An 18,772-nucleotide genomic window follows, 5' to 3' on the forward strand; every position below is an offset into this window, starting at 1 on the left:
TCTATAACAAACACAATTTAGCACACATTTAAAAATACATATTAAATAAGATAGATTTTATTCTATCCCATTTTCTCTCTGCTTGAGAATATAAATACCACTTAATAACAGAGGAAAACATTTACTCACTGGTATTGTTTGTATCTTGTCTTATTATTAATTTGTTTTATTGTATTAGCAAATGAAAGACACTGTTCATTTTCTACCTATTGTGAGCTATCCTTCAAATACTTTCAGGTTGCGTGTTTTATAGGTTGGCCTTGAATATCTTATTTTATTAATAATAATTAGACTCTTGTACCCTCTTAACAGACCATTGTCTTTAACCAGTTTCAAAAAATTATTCCTCTCTTGTTTCTCTCGTACTGTGAGCATCTCTTACAAAACTATTAGCCAAGGTAACTCCTTAAAAGGTCATCCTTGTGATTTAGGGACTGAGGCAAATTCTTTCAACTCAAAGTTGCCCTAAATTCTGTCCCCAGGCAAACAGCTTGCCATCTTGGCACACACACACACAATGAAATACATGTTCATTTATGTACTCAAAAAGTATACAGTGACAGATTTCCCAAGGCATATTAGAATTTTATAGTTGCTGCTTGTACTAGAACTGTTTCTTTAGAATAGCTCCTCAATTTCTTTCTCCATTGGATGCAATTCTAGGGGAACTGCCAATCGTCTTAACCTTTCCTGGCCATGGAATGGGTATGAGACTCAAGGTAGGCAAATAAGAAAGATCATCTCTCTTTGGAATTTAAAAACAGTTTTATTGAGATATAAGAGGCATACAATAAATTACACACATTTACAGTGTGTAATTCAACAAATTATGGGATATGTATATACCTGTGAAACCATTCTCACCATTGAAATAATGAACATGTCCATCATCCCGCAAAGGTTCCTTGTGCCATTCTGTAATCCTTACCTCCTGTCCCTCCCCACCCCCATCCCCTTTCCCAGGCAACCACTTATCTGCTTTCTGTCACTATATTTTAGCTTGCAATGTCTGGCATTTTATATAAATGAATCATACAGGATATAGTCATCATTAGCTTCTTTCACTCAGTATAATTATTTTGAGATTCCTGCATGTTGTTGTGTCAACAGTCCATTCCTTTTTATTGCTGAATATTATTCTATAGTATGGACAGACCACAATTTATTTATGTATTCACCTATTGATGGACATTTGAGTTGTTTTCCATCTCTGGCTATTAAAAATAAAGCTGCTATGAACATTTGTATGTAATCCTTACATGGCCATACACTTTTATTTCTCTTGGGTAAATTCCTAAGAGTAGAGTAGCAGGATCATATGGTAGATATTTCTTTTTAAGAAACTACCTAACAGTTTTCCAAAGTGGTCAAACCATTTAAATTCCCACCAACCCTGTATAAGAGTTCTAGTTCTTCCACATCCTTATCAACACTTGGTATGTCTATTTAATTTTAGCCATGGTAATAGGGGTGATGTGGTACCTTACTTGGGTTTTGATTTGCAGTTCCATAATGATAAATGTTGTTGAGCTTATTTGCCATTGATATATCTTCTTGTATCTGTTCAAATCTTTGCCCATTTTAAAATTGAATTTTTGAATGTTGAGAGTTCTTTACATATCATGGGTAGGATGTAAGTCCATTTTGTGCTACTATAACAGAATACCTGAGACTATGTAATTTATAAAGAATAGGAATTTATCTCACAGTCTGGTGACTGGGAAACCCAAGATCAAGACACAGCAGATTTATTCTCTGGTTCAAGCTGGCACCCTTGTTGCTGTGTCTTCAGAGTAGGAGAATTGTGTTCCTCATGTGGCTGATGCAAGACTCCTTACATGGGGTCAGAGCAATAGTAGGTAATACTGTTCTATGTGAAGAATAAAGGAGGAAACAAAAAGGTTCCAGTCAGTTGGAAAGATTCCCTTTAAAAAGCCTCCTCAGGAGGTTTGTGTGGGGCTGTGTCCCTGTCCACCCCAAAGTCCCCTTGGATCACCCGAAGAGGGATTGGGAGCTGGAGCAGTGAGCAGAATGAATACCTCACATGACCAGAGTGGCTGCTCCAGTAATAGAGAACCCCTTTTGAGGTATAGTAATGCATGGACGGACTTAGAGCTTGCTATCGGTGGAGTTCCCTGGGCCGAACAGCAAATTAAAGATAACTTGTGAAAAGTCAAAGCTTGGGTTCACAGTTGTATAAGCTGTCACCTGGAATGCCTTACAAACTGTGAGGTGGCTGTATGAACAGTTAGACCTCATCTATCAGCTTAAAGAGGAGATATTTCAGCCACAGGCCCAGCAGCTCTACTGGTTATTGGGCCAGTTCGATGGTCTTATTCATTAACTGAAGTGCACCCAAAACAAAGATCTAGCCAATCAAGTCTCTGTGTGCCTGGAGGGCCTGGGCAGTTTGACCCCTAAGTTTGAAGATTCAACAGTCCTGCTCTTTGAAGCAGACACAACTGCTCTGCATGACTATCACCACATTTGGGTTTCTCAAGACAATTCAAATTCCTTAGCACTTCATGCCTCATGCTAACTCATCAAATATTAGAGAAGAAAGGCTATATCCTAATGCCAGAGCAGAAGTCAGCATCCAGCATCACAGATGTCCCTCTAAGTGAATGGCTCCTTGGAAGCAACCATACCAGTGGTCTTCAGGAACAACCCCCCAGGACTGGCTCACCAAAAAGCAGACCTTGGAGAACGGACTTCTTCTAGAGCCTGCACTTTCTTCAGTAATGTCTCAGGCAACCTAAAGGGCTTTCAAAACTTGCTCCTCAAGAGTCAGCAACAAGAAGTTCCTGAAAAACCAAGTTACCCAAAGTGACAGCATTTTACTACCAGTTCCTTCTTCATTTAATTGAAAAGGTGGAAGATCTAGAGCTTTCTGATCAAGATGCGATGGATCTGGCTGGCTGGCTGGCTGGTGATTCCCCAGGAATCCCATAAGCTGGAGAAGCCTGAGAATGGCAGTTGTGAAACCAGTGATAAGTTTACATTCTTGTTCCAGTCCTACAATATGAATGACTGGCTTGTCAAAACCAACTCCTATATCAACTGTTGGGGCAACCAGCCCAGCAGTGTAGAGATTTTGAAAAACCTGGGTAATGTGAAGTGCCTTAATGACTACTTGGAGGCCAAGAAACCGTTGTCTATCCTCAGCATCATTTCTGAGGATTGACTTGCCCAGAACCATCAGGACCCATATAAAGTAAAGGACATATGCAAAGTCAATGAGCCCTGCAAAAGTTTTTCAGAGTGTATGATGAGAATTGAGAAGGAAGCTCTGTGTAAGTGACTTCTAAAGAAAGATGGACAAAAAAATGGGATGCCTGTGGAACCCAAACCTGAACCTGAGAAGCATCGATTCTCTGAATATGTGACCCTGTCCTTCAAGAAAAGAACAAGCTAAGGCATCAAAGGCAATGGCTCCTTCTAGAATTGCTGATTCCAAGTCATAAACAACAGTCCCTTGTCAGAGTGGCTCATTGGGCCCCCACATAAGGAAGGAAGTCCCAAGGAAGTGCCTAGTACTGAGGATGGGGCTGGCCAACAAAAGCTTAAAAGCCCCACAATCACTTCCTGGTGTCCCTTTAATACAGCTGACTGGGTCCTGCCAGGAAAGAAGATGGGCACCCTCAGCCAGTGATCGTCTGGAGAAGACAAGTGGCTACTTCAGAAGAAGGGCCAGGAAGTATTACTTAATCCACCCCTACAGGAGGAACATAACTTCCCCCAAGACCGTGATGGCTACCCTACAGTTTGTGATCTCTTTGCCTGTATGAAACTTAGAAGTCGAGAAAGAGAAGTGATTATATCAAACTCCTCTACAGATGTAAAGGAACAGACAAGAGTTCAGCAGCTTTTCTGCAGATTATTACACATCCATGAGCTGAGTGACTGTGGCTTGCCAAATCATTGTATTTCTGGGTCTGACCAGTTAGCTTAGTCCCTTTCCTGCCTAAATTTGAACTAGTGAAGCAAAATACATCATTGGATTATGAGTTACCATTTAAACAAAAAAGGCTGAGGTGACTCAGTTCTTTCCTTTTGACAGAAGTATTAATTCACTCCATTCTAGAAATGTAGCACCTTGGTGGAGTTTTTCACAAGCCTCCCAGGCTCCTTAGATTGGGTTATTACTAAAAGTACATTAAAACACCATAGTTTTAAAAAGGAAGTATTTCTGTAATTGAAGTGTATTCTAAAGCTAGCAAACTTCCCTTTTAATTGCCCCTTAGCTGCTTCTCTTGCTGTGTTTTCTTTTATTAGAGGCTGAAATAATTTTTCTGTTTGATTAATATATATTTTGCACAAAAAATTAATCCTGCCAGTAATACCAAAACATGTACTAATAATCCTGGTAATTTTTGACATTAATTACCAAACATTTTAGTCTACGTTAGTTTTACATTATTTTTCTTCTTCACTTGAAAGAAACTGAGTTACTGCAATTTTTTTCTTTATTCCTTTTTTCTAAATCAAGCTTGTCCAACTCATGGCCCACAGGCCCCAGGATGTCTTTAAATGCAGCCCAACACAAATTTGTAAATTTTCTTAAAACATTATGAGTTTTTTTCTTTTTTGCAATTTTTTTTAGCTCATCAATTATTATTAGTGTATTTTATGTGTGGCCCAAGATAATTCTTCTTCCTATGTGGCCCAGGGAAGCCAAAAGATTGGACATCCCTGCTCTAAATGTTATTAGAGTATCCAGTGAGCTCTTTTGGAAGGGCTCTGTATTAAGACCATTTTTCAAGGTAGTTTTAGACTCTTTTCAAAATACTCTATAAATCTATGTAGGGTTTAAAAAAGCCCCAGTGCCAACTAAGAGCAAATAGGTAAGACACGCTGGAAACGTAGTGTAGTACTTGAACCACTCACTATCCTAGGGATTATTGGTGTATCCTCTGTAAATGGAAGCTGAGCTTGACCCCTGGTACTTTTAACTAGGGATAAAGTTGTCCTCTCACTGTAAGCACAGCATACCTGTACCTCCAAAAGTACAATGCAGTGACATTTTAGTAAACAGGCTGCTTACAATACTTGTACCTTGGGATGTTCATTGAAGCTTTATGAAAACTACTGATGTTTTCTCAGTATCTTTAAACTCATGTCCATGCTTTAAAAAGTCTGCAAGAGAGAACTGGGTTTTATGTTTTAAAATTCTCTTAAGACATCTTCACCACTTTCCTGACTTTGAAACTATGAAGTTTCTCAACTGCCTATGTTATTGGAAGTACTTTTGGGAAAATGTCACGGTCGCACAATGTCACTGTCATACAGTTTCACTAAAGTTCTTTGAACCACAGCTGAAAAAGAGCTTTGTATTATTCCTTAAGCCCCACCCAGGTATCATTTAGAACTATAATAATAATAAAGATGATGCGTAAGAACAACTTAAGGACGGCTGGGCACGGTGGCTCATGCCTGTAATCCCAGCACTTTGGGAGGCTGAGGTGGCGGATCACCTGAGGTGGGGCGTTCAAGCCCAGCCTGACCAACATGGAGAAACCCCGTCTCTACTAAAAATACAAAATTAGCTGGGCATGGGGGCACATGCCTGTAATCCCAGCTACTCGAGAGGCTGAGGTAGGAGAATTGCTTGAACCCAGGAGGCAGAGGTTGCGATGAGCCGAGATAGCACCATAGCACTCCAGCCTGGGCAAAAAGAGCGAAACTCTGTCTCAAAAAAAAAAAAAAAAAAAAAACAAAAACTTAAGGAGTCTTTCCAGTATCTTAAGTTGCGGCTAACTTTGTAGTTTCTTTTTGGGGCCTAACACACTCTATTTTACATTATCAAAGTGTAATTTACATTTATCACTATGTTAATGAGTATGTACAAAATTCTTTTGCTTGGATGCATTTTGTACCTAACTCTGTTAAAAGCGTAACAGCCATTTAAATAAAAAACCTTCCTCAGAAGCTTCTCCCAATGACTGTCACCACTGCCACCTGTCCCTACCTTGAAGAGAGGCTGGGAAATGCATGATTTTAAAAGACTCAGAACAATGCCACTTCTACCATATAGGGAATCTGTACTGAAAGAAGGGGAGAACAGATATTGGGTAGATAATTACAAGTTTTAAACAAACTTCTAAGCTAAAGAGTCTCCCTTCAGGCCAAGTCATGCAAACATTGTGTGAGAGACACAGCTTAATCTATATTATAATTGATATATCTTACATGCAATGATAGCAATTCCAAAAGAGCTAGTAAACACATTGACTAGTGAATAAGACTTATAATTTTTCAGTTATTTTATTTTTGAAAAATATTTTCCCAAAGAGGTAAGGAATATGATGTAGACATAGGGGTTTCCAAGGGAGAGAATACAGTCACGGGTTCTTAGTTTCTGTTTCTGGTTAGGCCAGTAAAGCCTCTTCTTCATCCCTCTTTCCCACTTCTCATTAGAGACAAAAACGAAAAACTATGGCTTCAGGCTGCTAAAAGCCTAAAACAAAGAAGAGAAACAACAACAACAACAACAACAAAATAAGGCTGTTGGACAAGCTTGCTGGTCAGCCAAATCCTCTGTTGTTGTTGATGGCTACTTGAAGCGCTTCTTCCACTGTTTCCATTGTAGAATATTTAGGGAGGAAGAGGACACTGAAACATGTCAGTGCTCTCATAGGGTCTCTTTCATTCCAACTTTCAGGACAGCAAAATGTTATTTTCATATTCTTTAAATCTTTCGTTTGTAGTCTGTCAGTTCCTGTAAGAAATACTAAAAAGAAGAATAAAACAAGGCAATCTGTTTTACATGGAGACCAGAATCTCTTTACAGAGAAAAAAATTATTCACAAAACTTTATTGTGAGCCCATGTGCAGTGTCCTACATTTGACAGTGCATTGGGGATTGTATTAGAACAATGTCTGACACATAGTCACTGTCCTCAAGCAGCTTAAAGTCTGACTGGGAATATTAGATTCTTGTGAAGAAAAAGACACATAATAGCAAGAGAAAAGCTGTAAGGTATAAGACAGCCCAAGGAGGTGTCATGGAGTTAAGTGCCTCCCAAGTCAATGCTGTGCTTGAGAATAAGGAGAGAGAGCCAAGCTGGGATGACTGAGGGAATTTCCAAGAGTTCAGAATTATGCCAGATCTTTAAGGATGGAAAGGTTTAGAAAAGCAACAAGGAGGTAGGTGAGGTTCAAGGCAGGAGAAGGAACTTCAGAGAAAGGCCTGGAGGTGGGAAGGTGCAAGGTGAGCTCAGGAGTGTTCAGACAATGGGATTATTTGGTTGGAACAAAAATTTCCTCTAAGAGTTAAGACTGGAAAGGTAGGTTGGGCTTCTATTAAGTCTGAATATCTTCTAACATACATGTTATCCACAAAAATTAAAATAGAAGATAAATGTTTCTCAAAAGTAAGGAAATAGAAAATGAGAAAGTCATTAAGCCTAAAGATACAAATAAAATAGCTGTGTACAGTAAGAGCAAATACAGTATTAATAATATAGGAACAGTAAAAATTAGCCAAATAACATATCTTAGTTAATCCCATAAAGGCTGAATAAGTGAATGATGACAGGGGTACAGAAAGAAGGCTTGATATTTAGCTTGGATGAAGAAACAAAAACTTTAAAAGCAATAAAAAGGGATGAAATCACAGGGGAAAAGATCGCTTATATAATTAACATTTGTTTTTTGATGTTGGGACACAGAGGATGTTCAATTGGACTAGGCGTAGCTCTGACACTATGATTTGCTGCAAATTGTACCTATCATAAAGGAAATTTTTAGCCCATTAAAAAGACATATGATTACAGACCTATTCCTTGATATAATACTTACCAAGGAATTTTTTCTTTTCTTCCAGCGTCAGCTTGTGGAAAGCCTTCCAAAACATCACTATGGTGGGATGTGAACTGTTATATCCTGGTTCATAACGTGCATTCTAGAGAAAATACAAAAAAAAAAAAAAAGTTATTGAGGAAATAGGAAGGAAAATTGAATTTAATCAACTTAGACTTTATGATGTACCTTTTCAAATGTTTTCCAATCATAATCTGTATGTCCAACAATCACATCCTTCAGTTCTTCGGGGTGGAATAATTTGATAATGTCTTCGTCACACATTTTGTAAAATCCTCTCCGAAATTCTTCATAAACCGCCTTCACAGAGTCATTGAAAATGTAATCGATATACTTAGAAACATAGTCTCTCCTTTAATAAAACAAAAAGTTATTTCAACACTTACTGCAATATCCTGAACGAAATGGTGAGGGGCTAAAAATAAAAGCTAGAATACCTAACAGTTTTTGAGTACTCACCTTGTGCCATGGACTGTCATAGTTACTAGAGATTATCTAATGTAATTTTTTTTTTTTTTTTTTGAGATGAAGTCTTGCACTGTCACCCGGGCTGGAGTGGAGTGGCGTGATCTCAGCTCATTGCAATCTCCACCTCCTGGGTTCAAGAGATTCTCCTGCCTCAGCCTCCGAAATAGCTGGGATTACATGTGCCCACCACCACGCCCAGCTAATTTTTTTTGTATTTTTAGTAAAGATGAGGTTTCACCATTTGGCCAGGCTGCTCTCGAACTCCTGACCTTGTGATTTGCCTGCTTCGGCCTCCCAAAGTGCTGGGATTACAGATGTTAGCTGGCCCTAATGTAATTTTTATAACAACTCCATCATAGGCTGCTTATAACATATATAACTTAAATGTGAAAACACAGATTAAAGTCAAAGAAGGGAAAAAAATATTCTATGCAAACACCAACCAAAATGAATCTGGTGTAGCTATACTAAAATCAGAAAAACATGACTAGGATAGAAAAGTACATTTACTAATGACAACCAGGTCATATACCAGGAAGGTAAAACAATTCAAAAATTTGTTATGTGCTTAGTAATAACTTAACAAAACTTAAAGAAACAGTCATATCTACATGTATAGTATAGATGCTAATATACCTCTCCTGCTAACAGAAAAGCAGACAAAAAATTTTTAAGGACAGAGAAGATTCAAATACAATAAATGATCCAAGAAACCTATTTAGAATACTGCAACAAGATCTCTACATAGAAAACTACATAACATTTTTTCAAGAGTGACTAAAGACGAGCTAAACAAATGGAGATTCTATATTCATGGATTAAAGACTCTTTATTTTAAGATGTCAATTTTTCCCCAAAATTGATCTACAGGTTCAGTACAATCAGAGTTTCAAAAATTGAAAAAATAAAACCTGATCCATACACTGTATCTTACTAAAAAATCAATTAAAGTGGATCACAGATCTAAATGTGAGAAATAAAATGATAAGCTTCTAGAAGAAAATACAGGGGAATATATTCATAGCCCTAGGATAGGGAAGTAGTCATAAAATAGAAAACAGAAAAACACTAAGCATTAAGGAAAATATTGATAAAGTGGACTACATTACAATTACAAAGTTTGGCTAATCAAAAGACACATTTAAAAACTGAAAACACAAGCCACAGTATGTAAGAAGATATTTGCAGTACATATAACCAACAAAAGACTTACATCTAGAACTCTCACAAACTGACAAGAAAATAAAAAGCAACAGAAAAATAGACTAAAGATGAGGAATAATTATTTCTGAAAAGAGGATATCCAAATAGCCAATAAGCATATAAAGTGCTTAGCATTAGTAATCAGAGAAATGCAAATTAAAACCACAATGAAATACTACTGTATACCCACCAGAATGGCTAATTTTAAAAACACTAGTAATACTATTAGAGTGGACATAGAGCAATTAGAACTGTCGTACCCTACTGATGAAAGTCTGCCTCCATTTTTTATGTTTGCTTACTGACAGCTTTCAAGTACCACTCCTCCTCCTTTTTCCCCTTTTGCCTCCAAATCTGCACAGCACAGGCTCGCTCCCTGGGTACCCACTGATGGCTGTGTGACTTAAATTTCCCCACGCGTGCTCTGGGTTGCATGAGAACCCTAACCCTGGCCCCATGCCGGAACTACCATAAAAACTAAAGCCACCTGCCTCTCTCTTCACTTAAGCCAAACAGATCAGCTTGGATGCCTGTCCAGCTCTCCCCAGAAAGCCCCATTATGTACTAAACATTTTCATACTCTCTGGCACACATATGGCATCATCCATATCAATATCCAAATGAATTTCAGGAGGACTGATCCTGCTCTGCATGGAGCAAGGGGAAACCACAAGGCACCAAGCACTTCTCCCAGTTACATACTAACAAATGCCTGCACATAAACAAAACACATATACAAGAATGTTCACAACAGCATTATTCATAATAGTCCAAAACTTGAAATACACTATGTTGGTCAAAAATACTACAGATAGGCCGGGTGTGGTGGCTCATGCCTGTAATCCCAGCACTTTGGGAGGCCAAGGCGGGTGGATCACAAGGTCAGGAGATCGAGACCATCCTGGCTAACATGATGAAACCCTGACTCTACTAAAATACAAAAAATTAGCTGGGCGTGGTGGCGAGCGCCTGTAGTCCCAGCTACTTGGGAGGCAGGAGAATTGCTTGAACCCAGGAGACGGAAGTGAGGTGAGATCGTGCCACTGAACTCCAGCCTGGGTGACAGAGCAAGGCTCCATCTCAAAAAAAAAAAAAAAAAAAAAAAAAATACTACAGATAAACTGTGATGTATTCACACAATACACAACTATACAGCTGGAAATGTTATATTTCTTGATCTGGCAGTAATTACATAGGCATGTTTGCTTTGTAAAATTCACTAAACTGTACATTTATGACTTGTGCAATTTTCTGTTATATAGGTTATATTTCAATACAAAGTTAAAAAAAAAAAAAAAAGATTTAAGAAATCGTGGAAAAAGATGTGATGTAGGCCAGCATGCTTCCTAGAGATCTCTGACCAACTATCAAGGGAAGGTTCTATAATCCCAAACTCCATGGCTTTAAATGGCATTCCATAAGATGTTGGGAAGTCAAAATATCATAGTAACCTTTTCAACAAATACTTACTATGTGCCTGCAATGTACCAGGCACCACTGTAGACTACTCTAGGTACTGAATATACAGTGGTGAATAATACAGACCAAGTCCCTGCCGCATTCACTATCATGGGAAAAACAATGAGAAATAAATAAGCAAATAAACCCCAAAGGAAGGTGATGTGTGATATGAAAAGAAAAAGTAAAGCAGAGTGAGTGGATAAAGAGGGACAGATGTTGGTGCTGTAATTTTGGACAGGAGGAAATAGAAAGGTCTCTCTGGGAAAGCCATTTCCATTTCTTACCACAATATAGACTCCATGATATATACGTCAAAACACATACAACACACACCAACTTCTCTGCCTTAGCAAAAAATGATTAATGATAATGAAAAATTAAAGAGCTAAAAGGAATTTTTAGAGCTCAGTGAAATAAAAATAGTAAATATACAAACCAACTATTTCATTTTTTGTACCTACTTGTTAGTCTGGTTGACAATTATGCTACTTCCATTAGGAATTAAGTTTGTGTCGTTTCTGTCCCAGTGTACCTGTAACCACAAATGAACTCTCATAATATCTCCAACATAATTCTGAATAATCTATCATCAACAAAAACTCTTTGGAGCATACTTTTTAACAAGAATGTGTTAAAATGTATATTTTTATCATAAAAGCAAGGAATATACAAACAAAAAATTACACCCTATCATACTGAATAAAAATAAATTTTTTCAAAGCTTGAATTATCTTATTTTAACTGATCAAATTAAACAAATTAATTGGAAAATTGCTACATCTCAGTATTCACTTCATACAGCATAGACCCAGTACGGTAGATTTACAAAAATGGCCACGAATTCTTCCCATCCTAGTTCTCCTGCCCCTTTGCCTAGTGGCTTTGCAACACTTCCAATCAAGGGGGGAGGCTATCTCTTCAGCCACTGAATCTGGCCATGGCCATGTGACGTACTTTAGCCAACAGGATCTGAAAGAAGCAGAAGCATGTGTGGTGGGGTTTGCTATCGTTTCTTCTCTGTAATCCTAAGGCCACCATGTAAGAATAAAGACTGCAGTCTTGCTTCAAAAGCCACAGCTAGCCTATTGGAGAATGAGAGACCACAGAGAACAGAGACAAGCTGTTTCAGCTGATACCCTATAACCCAACCAGCCTGCCAATGACTGGGCATGTGAGTGACACCGCTGTAGACCATCCAGCCCAGCCAAGTCGGCCCAGTTCAGAAACCCACAAAATTGTATTTGTTCTTTTAGGGCACTAGGTTTTAAGGTTGGCTATTACATAGTGAAATCTAACTGACGCACCTAGATCATGATGAAGAACAATACCTTTTTCACTAATTTATTTCCAGTTTTTTTTTTTAAGTGAAAGTAGACATGTTTAGTTAAATATGTAAAGGGTTAATCAGATTAAAACTAATCTGTTATCTGCTTTTGTTACTCACATTAAAATGGATGTAAAATACTTCTTCAAAGTTATCACCTTCGTCATCCAGAAGTGTTTGCAAATTCCTAAGGAAAAAAATAATCTTGCTTTTAAAAACGTAATAACCATGATCACTAGACACAGCATCTAAAATAAATGTCAAATGTATAGCTATTCTAAGGTAGGAGGTCAGATATAGTTCACAGCACTTCTTTCTCCATGTACTGATAATCTAAACAGGGCCAGACCTCAACTAAACATGTCAAATTTAGGAAGCCTGTCTGCAATTCTGCAGGCTGCCTGCCTGCTTCACAGCTCTCTTCCCTTTACCCTAAATTCCCTACCTAATGATTGTAGGTTTCTATTTAGAAAAGGATTCTAACGTTCACTGACAGTGGAACTCATTCAAACTGGCGTAACCTTTATTGAATCTTTTGAACTTTACTTACAGAATAGGTCTCATATTAAATTTCAGGTATCAGTAACTCTGAGGTGGGTCAAAGGACCTTCTCTGCACCTCTTGTCCCAATATCATCAAGCTTAAGAAATACCTGAAATTAGACTACCTTAATAGTTTCAGGGCATTTGTGAGAATAGAGGTCACATCAAAATGGACAGTAACCAATTTTTAAATATTTCCATCCTATCATCCTATGATGCTTTATACATGCTTTTGAAATAACATGATGTCTCATTGTATTTGCTCATTCACTCAAATATTTATTCAACAAACATTTAAGTAACCCCTACCGTAGCAGGCATAGGGGATGTAAAGTTGAGACTAAGATATTACCGCCAATAAACTCTGGGACTTGAAGGTGAGGTATGCTGATGGGAGTCTCACCTACAATACAGTGAGGTATGTGCAGCCAGAGAACTATGGAAATCACATAGGCTTAAAAGAGCACAGTTACATTTTTCTGAAGGCATACATGACATTGGGAAAGGCCTCTGGGATAAGGTAGAATCTGAACTGATTTTTTTTCCCCACTGGATTTTTAGATTACTGTATTGTGAAGTAACGCACCATGTTTTATTCATTGTGGGTTGTTTTTGTGGGGAAGGAGGTGAATTGTTCTCCAGCTGTGATCCTGTGAAACTGAACAAGTTACGTGCTTCTAAAATACAATGGTGGGCCAGGTGCAGTGGCTCACGCCTGTAATCCCAGCAATTTGGGAGGCCAAGGTGGGTGGATCACTTGAGGTCAAGAATTTGAGACCAGCCTGGCCAACATGGTGAAACCTCATCTCTACTAAAAATACAAAAATTAGCCAGGCATGGTGGCATGTGCCTGTAATTCCAGTTACTCAGGAGACTGAGGGACGAGAATCACTTGAACCTGGGAGGCGGAGGTTGCAGTGAGCCCAGATCCCACCACTGCACTCCAGCCTGGGCCACAGAGTGGGAGACTCTGTCTCAAAATAAATAAATGAAATAAAATTCAATGGTAGAACAGGCATAGGATAGACATTCCCATTTCAAAAGGGAGTAATAGAAAGAAGAAAGGGGTAAGAGGTCCCAATTAAGTCCAAAACTCAAAACGGCATGCAACATTAAATCTTAAGTCTTGAGAATAATCTTTGACTCAATGTCCCACCTTCAAGACACACTGGGGTTGGGGTTGGTCTCCTAAGTTTCCAGGCAGCCCTACACCCATGGCTTTGCTGGGCACAGCCCACCTGGAGGCTCTCACACATTAGTATTGGGTGGTTGTGGTTCTCCCTCAGGCTGGAATGCACACTGGTGGCTCTTCTGGGGTCTCTAGAGCAGCCTCACTCCTATGACTCCATTAGGCACTGCCTTAGTGGGGGCTCTTGACAGTGGCCTCAACCCTGTGCCAGTTCTCTGCCGGCACCCCATGGCTCTGTGAAGTATCTTTTGATATCTAGGTGGAAGAAGCCAAGGCCCCACAGCTTGTGCACTCTGTGTGCCAGTAGAGATGGCACAGCCTGCCCACCATCAAGGTTTACCACCTGTGCCCTCTGATGGGACGGCCACTGTGACCCACACCATACCTGGGGCCACTGGGAGTCACACCTGGGTCAGCTGAGGAGCACTGTGCCAGAATGCAATGAGTAGGGACTTGAGGCAGCACTGGACATCAAATGTCCAGGTCCTGTGGGTACACAAAGCCACTCTTGACATAGTTCTGTCCTCCAGGCCTTGGCACTCAGGGCCTATGATGGGACTGACAGCCCCCAGTGATTTCCGAAATGCCTTTGGGGTCATTCTTCCATTGTCTTGATGAACAGCACCAGGCTTCCACCCATCCACACTAATCTCTTTATTAAAGAGTCACCTGGCCACACCCTTGGTGCTCTCTTCAAAACACGTTTGCATTCTTTACAACATGGCCAGGCTGAGAATTTCCAAATCTTTAAGTTCAGCTTTTTTTCTAATGATAAATTCCACTGTAAATAATTCTCCCTGCTTCCATTTTGGTATAAGCAGTCAAGAAAAGTCATATTGTTCCTTTACCACTTTGCTTAGAGATTGCTTCTGCCAAATATCCTATTTCATTGTCAAGAATCTTATTTTACACAAATACTAGGATACAACACAATTCAGCCACATTCTTCGCCACTTTATACAGTAACAAGGATCACCTCTCCTCCAATTTCCAGTGTGTTCCTCACTTCCATCTGAAACCTCATCAGAATTGCCTTTATTGTCTATGTTTATACTAACATTCTGATCACGACCACTTAGGTAATCTCTAAGAAGACCGAGGCTTTCTCTAGAGGTCTCCTCTTCTTCTGAGCCCTTGCCAGAACTGCTCTATAGGGCAATACACGATTTTTCTAGCATGCACCTCAAAACTCTTCCACTACTTACTCATTACCTAGTTCCGAAGTTGCTTCCAATACCACACTTCTTGGTAGCAAGAAGTCCCTTAGTCCATTTAGGCTGCTATAACGAAATACCTTAGACTGCGTAATCTATAAACATAAATTTATTGCTTATGGTTCTGGAGGCTTGGAGTACAAGATCAAAGTGCCAGCAGATTCGGTGTCTGAATCTAAAGGGAATAGGTGATGACCCATTCCTTTTCAATGGTGCCCTCTGTATCCTCTCATGGTGGAAGGGGCGAATAGGCTCCCTTGGGCCTCTTTCATAGGGGAATGAATTCCACTCATGAGGGCTCCACACTGGGGATTAGGCTTCAAAATATGAATTTTTGGGGAACACATTCAGATCCTGACAGCACCTTCCCTTCTGCATTTTTCTAACACCCTCCTGATGAACACAGAAGTTCTTTAATCTTATTGCATGAAATCTTCTCTTTAATGTTGGTACGTTGCATGTCTTGTTTAAGAAATCTCAAAGGTGAGAAATGTAATTCTCTTGTATTTTCATGATTTTTGCATTTAATATCTAAATCCTTCATCCACATGGAGGTGATTATCATGTATGGTATAAGACAAGGATCTACTTTCATTTTTTTCCCCAGACAGATACCACTTTTTTTTTCCAGTTCCATTTATTTAGTACTCCTATTCCCCTTGATCAAATATGTCACCTCTAATAAAGTTCCATATAGGCATGGGTCCATTTCTGATCTATCTTCTGTTCTATTGGAAAACCTATCATACTGTCCTAAATAATACAGCTTTCTAATAATTCCTTTGTTTTTGAGATGGAGTCTCACTCTGTCGCCCAGACTGGAGTGCACTGGCGCGATCTTGGCTCACTGCAACCTCCGCCTCCTGGGTTCATGTCATTCTCCTGCCTCAACCTCCCGAGTAGCTGGGACTACAGGCGCCTGCCACCATGCCCAGATAATTTTTTGTATTTTTAGTAGAGGCGGGGATTCACCGTGTTAGCCAGGATGGTTTCAATCTCCTGACCTCGTGATCCGCCTGCCTCAGCCTCCCAAAGTGCTGGGATTACAGGCGTGAGCCACCACGCCTGGCCTCTAATAATTCTTGATATCTGACAGACCAAGTTCTCCATCCTTATTTGCCTTGAGAATTATTTCTGGTTATTCCTGACCCTTTGTTCATCCATATAAATTTTAGAACCAGGTTGTCAAGTTTAATAAAAAGCCTCCTGGGATTAAAATTGAGTTTTACTGAACACAGAGATCACTGGTTCTCAAAATGTGAGCCAGACCAGCAATTATTGGGAATCTTTGGGCCTTTACAGAGTTCATGAGGTCAAAACTATTTTCATAACATTATTAAGATGTTATTTGCCTCTTTTCACATTCTGCTGTGAGTAAACAGAAGAGTTTTCAAAAGCTATATGATACTGTGGAATGCTCTGATAGCTAACAGATATTTGTGTATTCCTGTGTTTAAAATATTTAATTTCTAATCCTGTAAATACTGACAGATATAACCAACCTAAGTAAAAGCGCTTTGGAGTCAATATTTTTAAGAGAATCTTAAGACCTAAAAGTTTGAGAAACAAAGATACAAATATAAATATCTTTTAGTTCATGTACACTGTTAATTAAGTTTATCAGTCTTCTGAGGCATACAGATTATTTAGGTTATCTTCGATGTTTCCAGTAAAATAAAAATGACAAATTTATCTTCTTTCTAAATCTTGTGCTTTTGATTTTTTTTTTTTTCCTTATTAGTACAGTTAGTATAAATGATTAACAGACTCTGGTGCCAGACTGTGTTCAGATCATGGTTCTGCCATTATGGGGCCTTAAGCAAGTTATCTAATCTCTCTGTGTTTTAGTTTCTGAATCTGTACAAGAGGGATGATACTACTACTAGAATCATATTACTGTTCTTACTCTTTTTTTTAATTTGAGACAGAGTCTTCTTCTGTAACCCAGGCTGGAGTGCAGTGGTATGATCATGGCTCACTGCAGCTTCGACCTCCTGGGCTCAATCCATCCACCCGCCTCAGCCTCCTGAGGTGTGCCTCCTGGCATGTGCCAGCATGCCCAGCTAATTTTTGTTTTTTATTTGTTTGTTTTTGTAAAGATGAGGTCTCCCCATGTCGGCCAGGCTGGTCTCAAACTCCTGGGCTCAAGCAATCCAGTTGCCTTGGCCTCCCCGCAGTGCTGGGGTTACAGGGATGAGCCATCATGCCTAGCCTGTTCTTACTCTTTAAAAAAATAAAAATAAAAATCCCTGTAGTATTCCATTGCATAAGTATACCAAAAATATATCATTCCCTTAGTGAAGGACATTTAGGGAGTCTTTATATTATGAACTATAAATATAATGCATATTACTGTACACTGATCCTTGCCTGGTTATGTATTTCTGAAAGTTAAATGTCTAGAAGTAGAATTGTTGGGTTGAAAAGGCAAACATGTTTTGATTTTGCTAAGTCCTGCCACACTGTTCTCTGAAAAGGAGTACCAGTCTGTATTTCCACTAATAACACCTGAAATTAAAATGAAAGTTTTCAAGCGCTTGCTAATACTATACAGCATCAACACTTCAAACCACCGTCAACCTGAAGTATAAATTAGCCTCTTACTTTAATAGGCATTCTATGAGCACTGGTGAGATTGAAGACATTTTTATTGAGGAGCATTTCTATTGCTTCTTTCCCAGGTTGCCTTCTTGGATACTTTGTGAATACTTCTTATGGATGTGTAGGAATGCTTTACACAGCAAGGATATTAAAACCCTCCTACTGTTGCCATTTTTTGGTGAGGTGGTGGCTTGTCTTTTAACTTAGAGATAAGTTTCCATTTTAAAGGTGATGACATGAAACAACATTTAACATAAACATCACTAGTAGATTTTGCACCAAGGTGTATGTAACCTGTGCTCTGTGCATGACTATTCCTACACAGAAAAAGTTGAAATATTAATGCAAACACTGAAGACTAGTTAAGGGAATAATCAACATTTCCTAATTTTAGAAAACGAAATTATCATCCAACAATTCTTGTCAAAGTTAAAACTAGTCTGAAGTACCTAATGCTGCTGTTGAACATGAAAATATAATGAAGCGTGTGTACTTAAATATTTGCCTAAATATATGTTAGATAGAGTCCTTCCTCAGGAACTATGTTTACTTACTTTCCCAAATCAGGACTGAGTTCTTTCAAGTCTTCCAATGATGGCATTTGGTCCAAAAGTTTCTTAAACAGTGCCAGTGGGAAAGGGAGGTTGGCAACATTGCAATTGAACAGGGAAAGTCCACATAGAAGCCCAAAGAAGAAATACCTTTTCTTCTCAAATTTAGGCTGAAAAGCAAAAAAAAAATCTTAAAGTATTATGAGTTTTTACCAGTACAATGAAATATTTATATTAAATAAATCTTTGTTCCTCTTTCATAAAATCAAATCTCAAATTGAAAAATTTAAAGCCTGAGATAAGAATGTTTAGGGCTTATATTAGGTTGGTGCAAAAGTAATTGCAGTTTTTGCCATTAAAAGTAAAGGCAAAACCTGCAATTACTTTTGCACCAACCT

General features: G+C 38.8%; 1 protein-coding gene and 1 pseudogene across 1 annotated transcript in view; one reads left to right on the forward strand and one right to left on the reverse strand.

Annotated features, from left to right (window-relative positions):
- The first annotated feature begins 2,019 nt into the window (after positions 1-2,019).
- On the forward strand, positions 2,020-3,842 carry LOC105547222 (annotated as a pseudogene).
- A 2,406-nt stretch (positions 3,843-6,248) lies between these two features.
- Positions 6,249-18,772, reverse strand: part of HERC5 (HECT and RLD domain containing E3 ubiquitin protein ligase 5) — a 68,724-nt gene continuing 56,200 nt past the window's right edge. Inside the window, exons 20-25 of the mRNA XM_011990763.1 lie at positions 18,378-18,544; positions 12,398-12,464; positions 11,415-11,485; positions 7,990-8,173; positions 7,801-7,903; positions 6,249-6,730 (exon numbers count right to left, since the gene is read on the reverse strand). Coding sequence (XP_011846153.1) covers positions 6,525-6,730; positions 7,801-7,903; positions 7,990-8,173; positions 11,415-11,485; positions 12,398-12,464; positions 18,378-18,544 — 798 coding nt within the window. The 3' untranslated portion in view covers positions 6,249-6,524. The remainder of the gene's footprint in view (positions 6,731-7,800; positions 7,904-7,989; positions 8,174-11,414; positions 11,486-12,397; positions 12,465-18,377; positions 18,545-18,772) is intronic.

Source organism: Mandrillus leucophaeus, unplaced genomic scaffold (genome assembly GCF_000951045.1).
Source record: "Mandrillus leucophaeus isolate KB7577 unplaced genomic scaffold, Mleu.le_1.0 Scaffold381, whole genome shotgun sequence".
In the NCBI taxonomy this organism is placed as follows: domain Eukaryota; kingdom Metazoa; phylum Chordata; class Mammalia; order Primates; family Cercopithecidae; genus Mandrillus; species Mandrillus leucophaeus.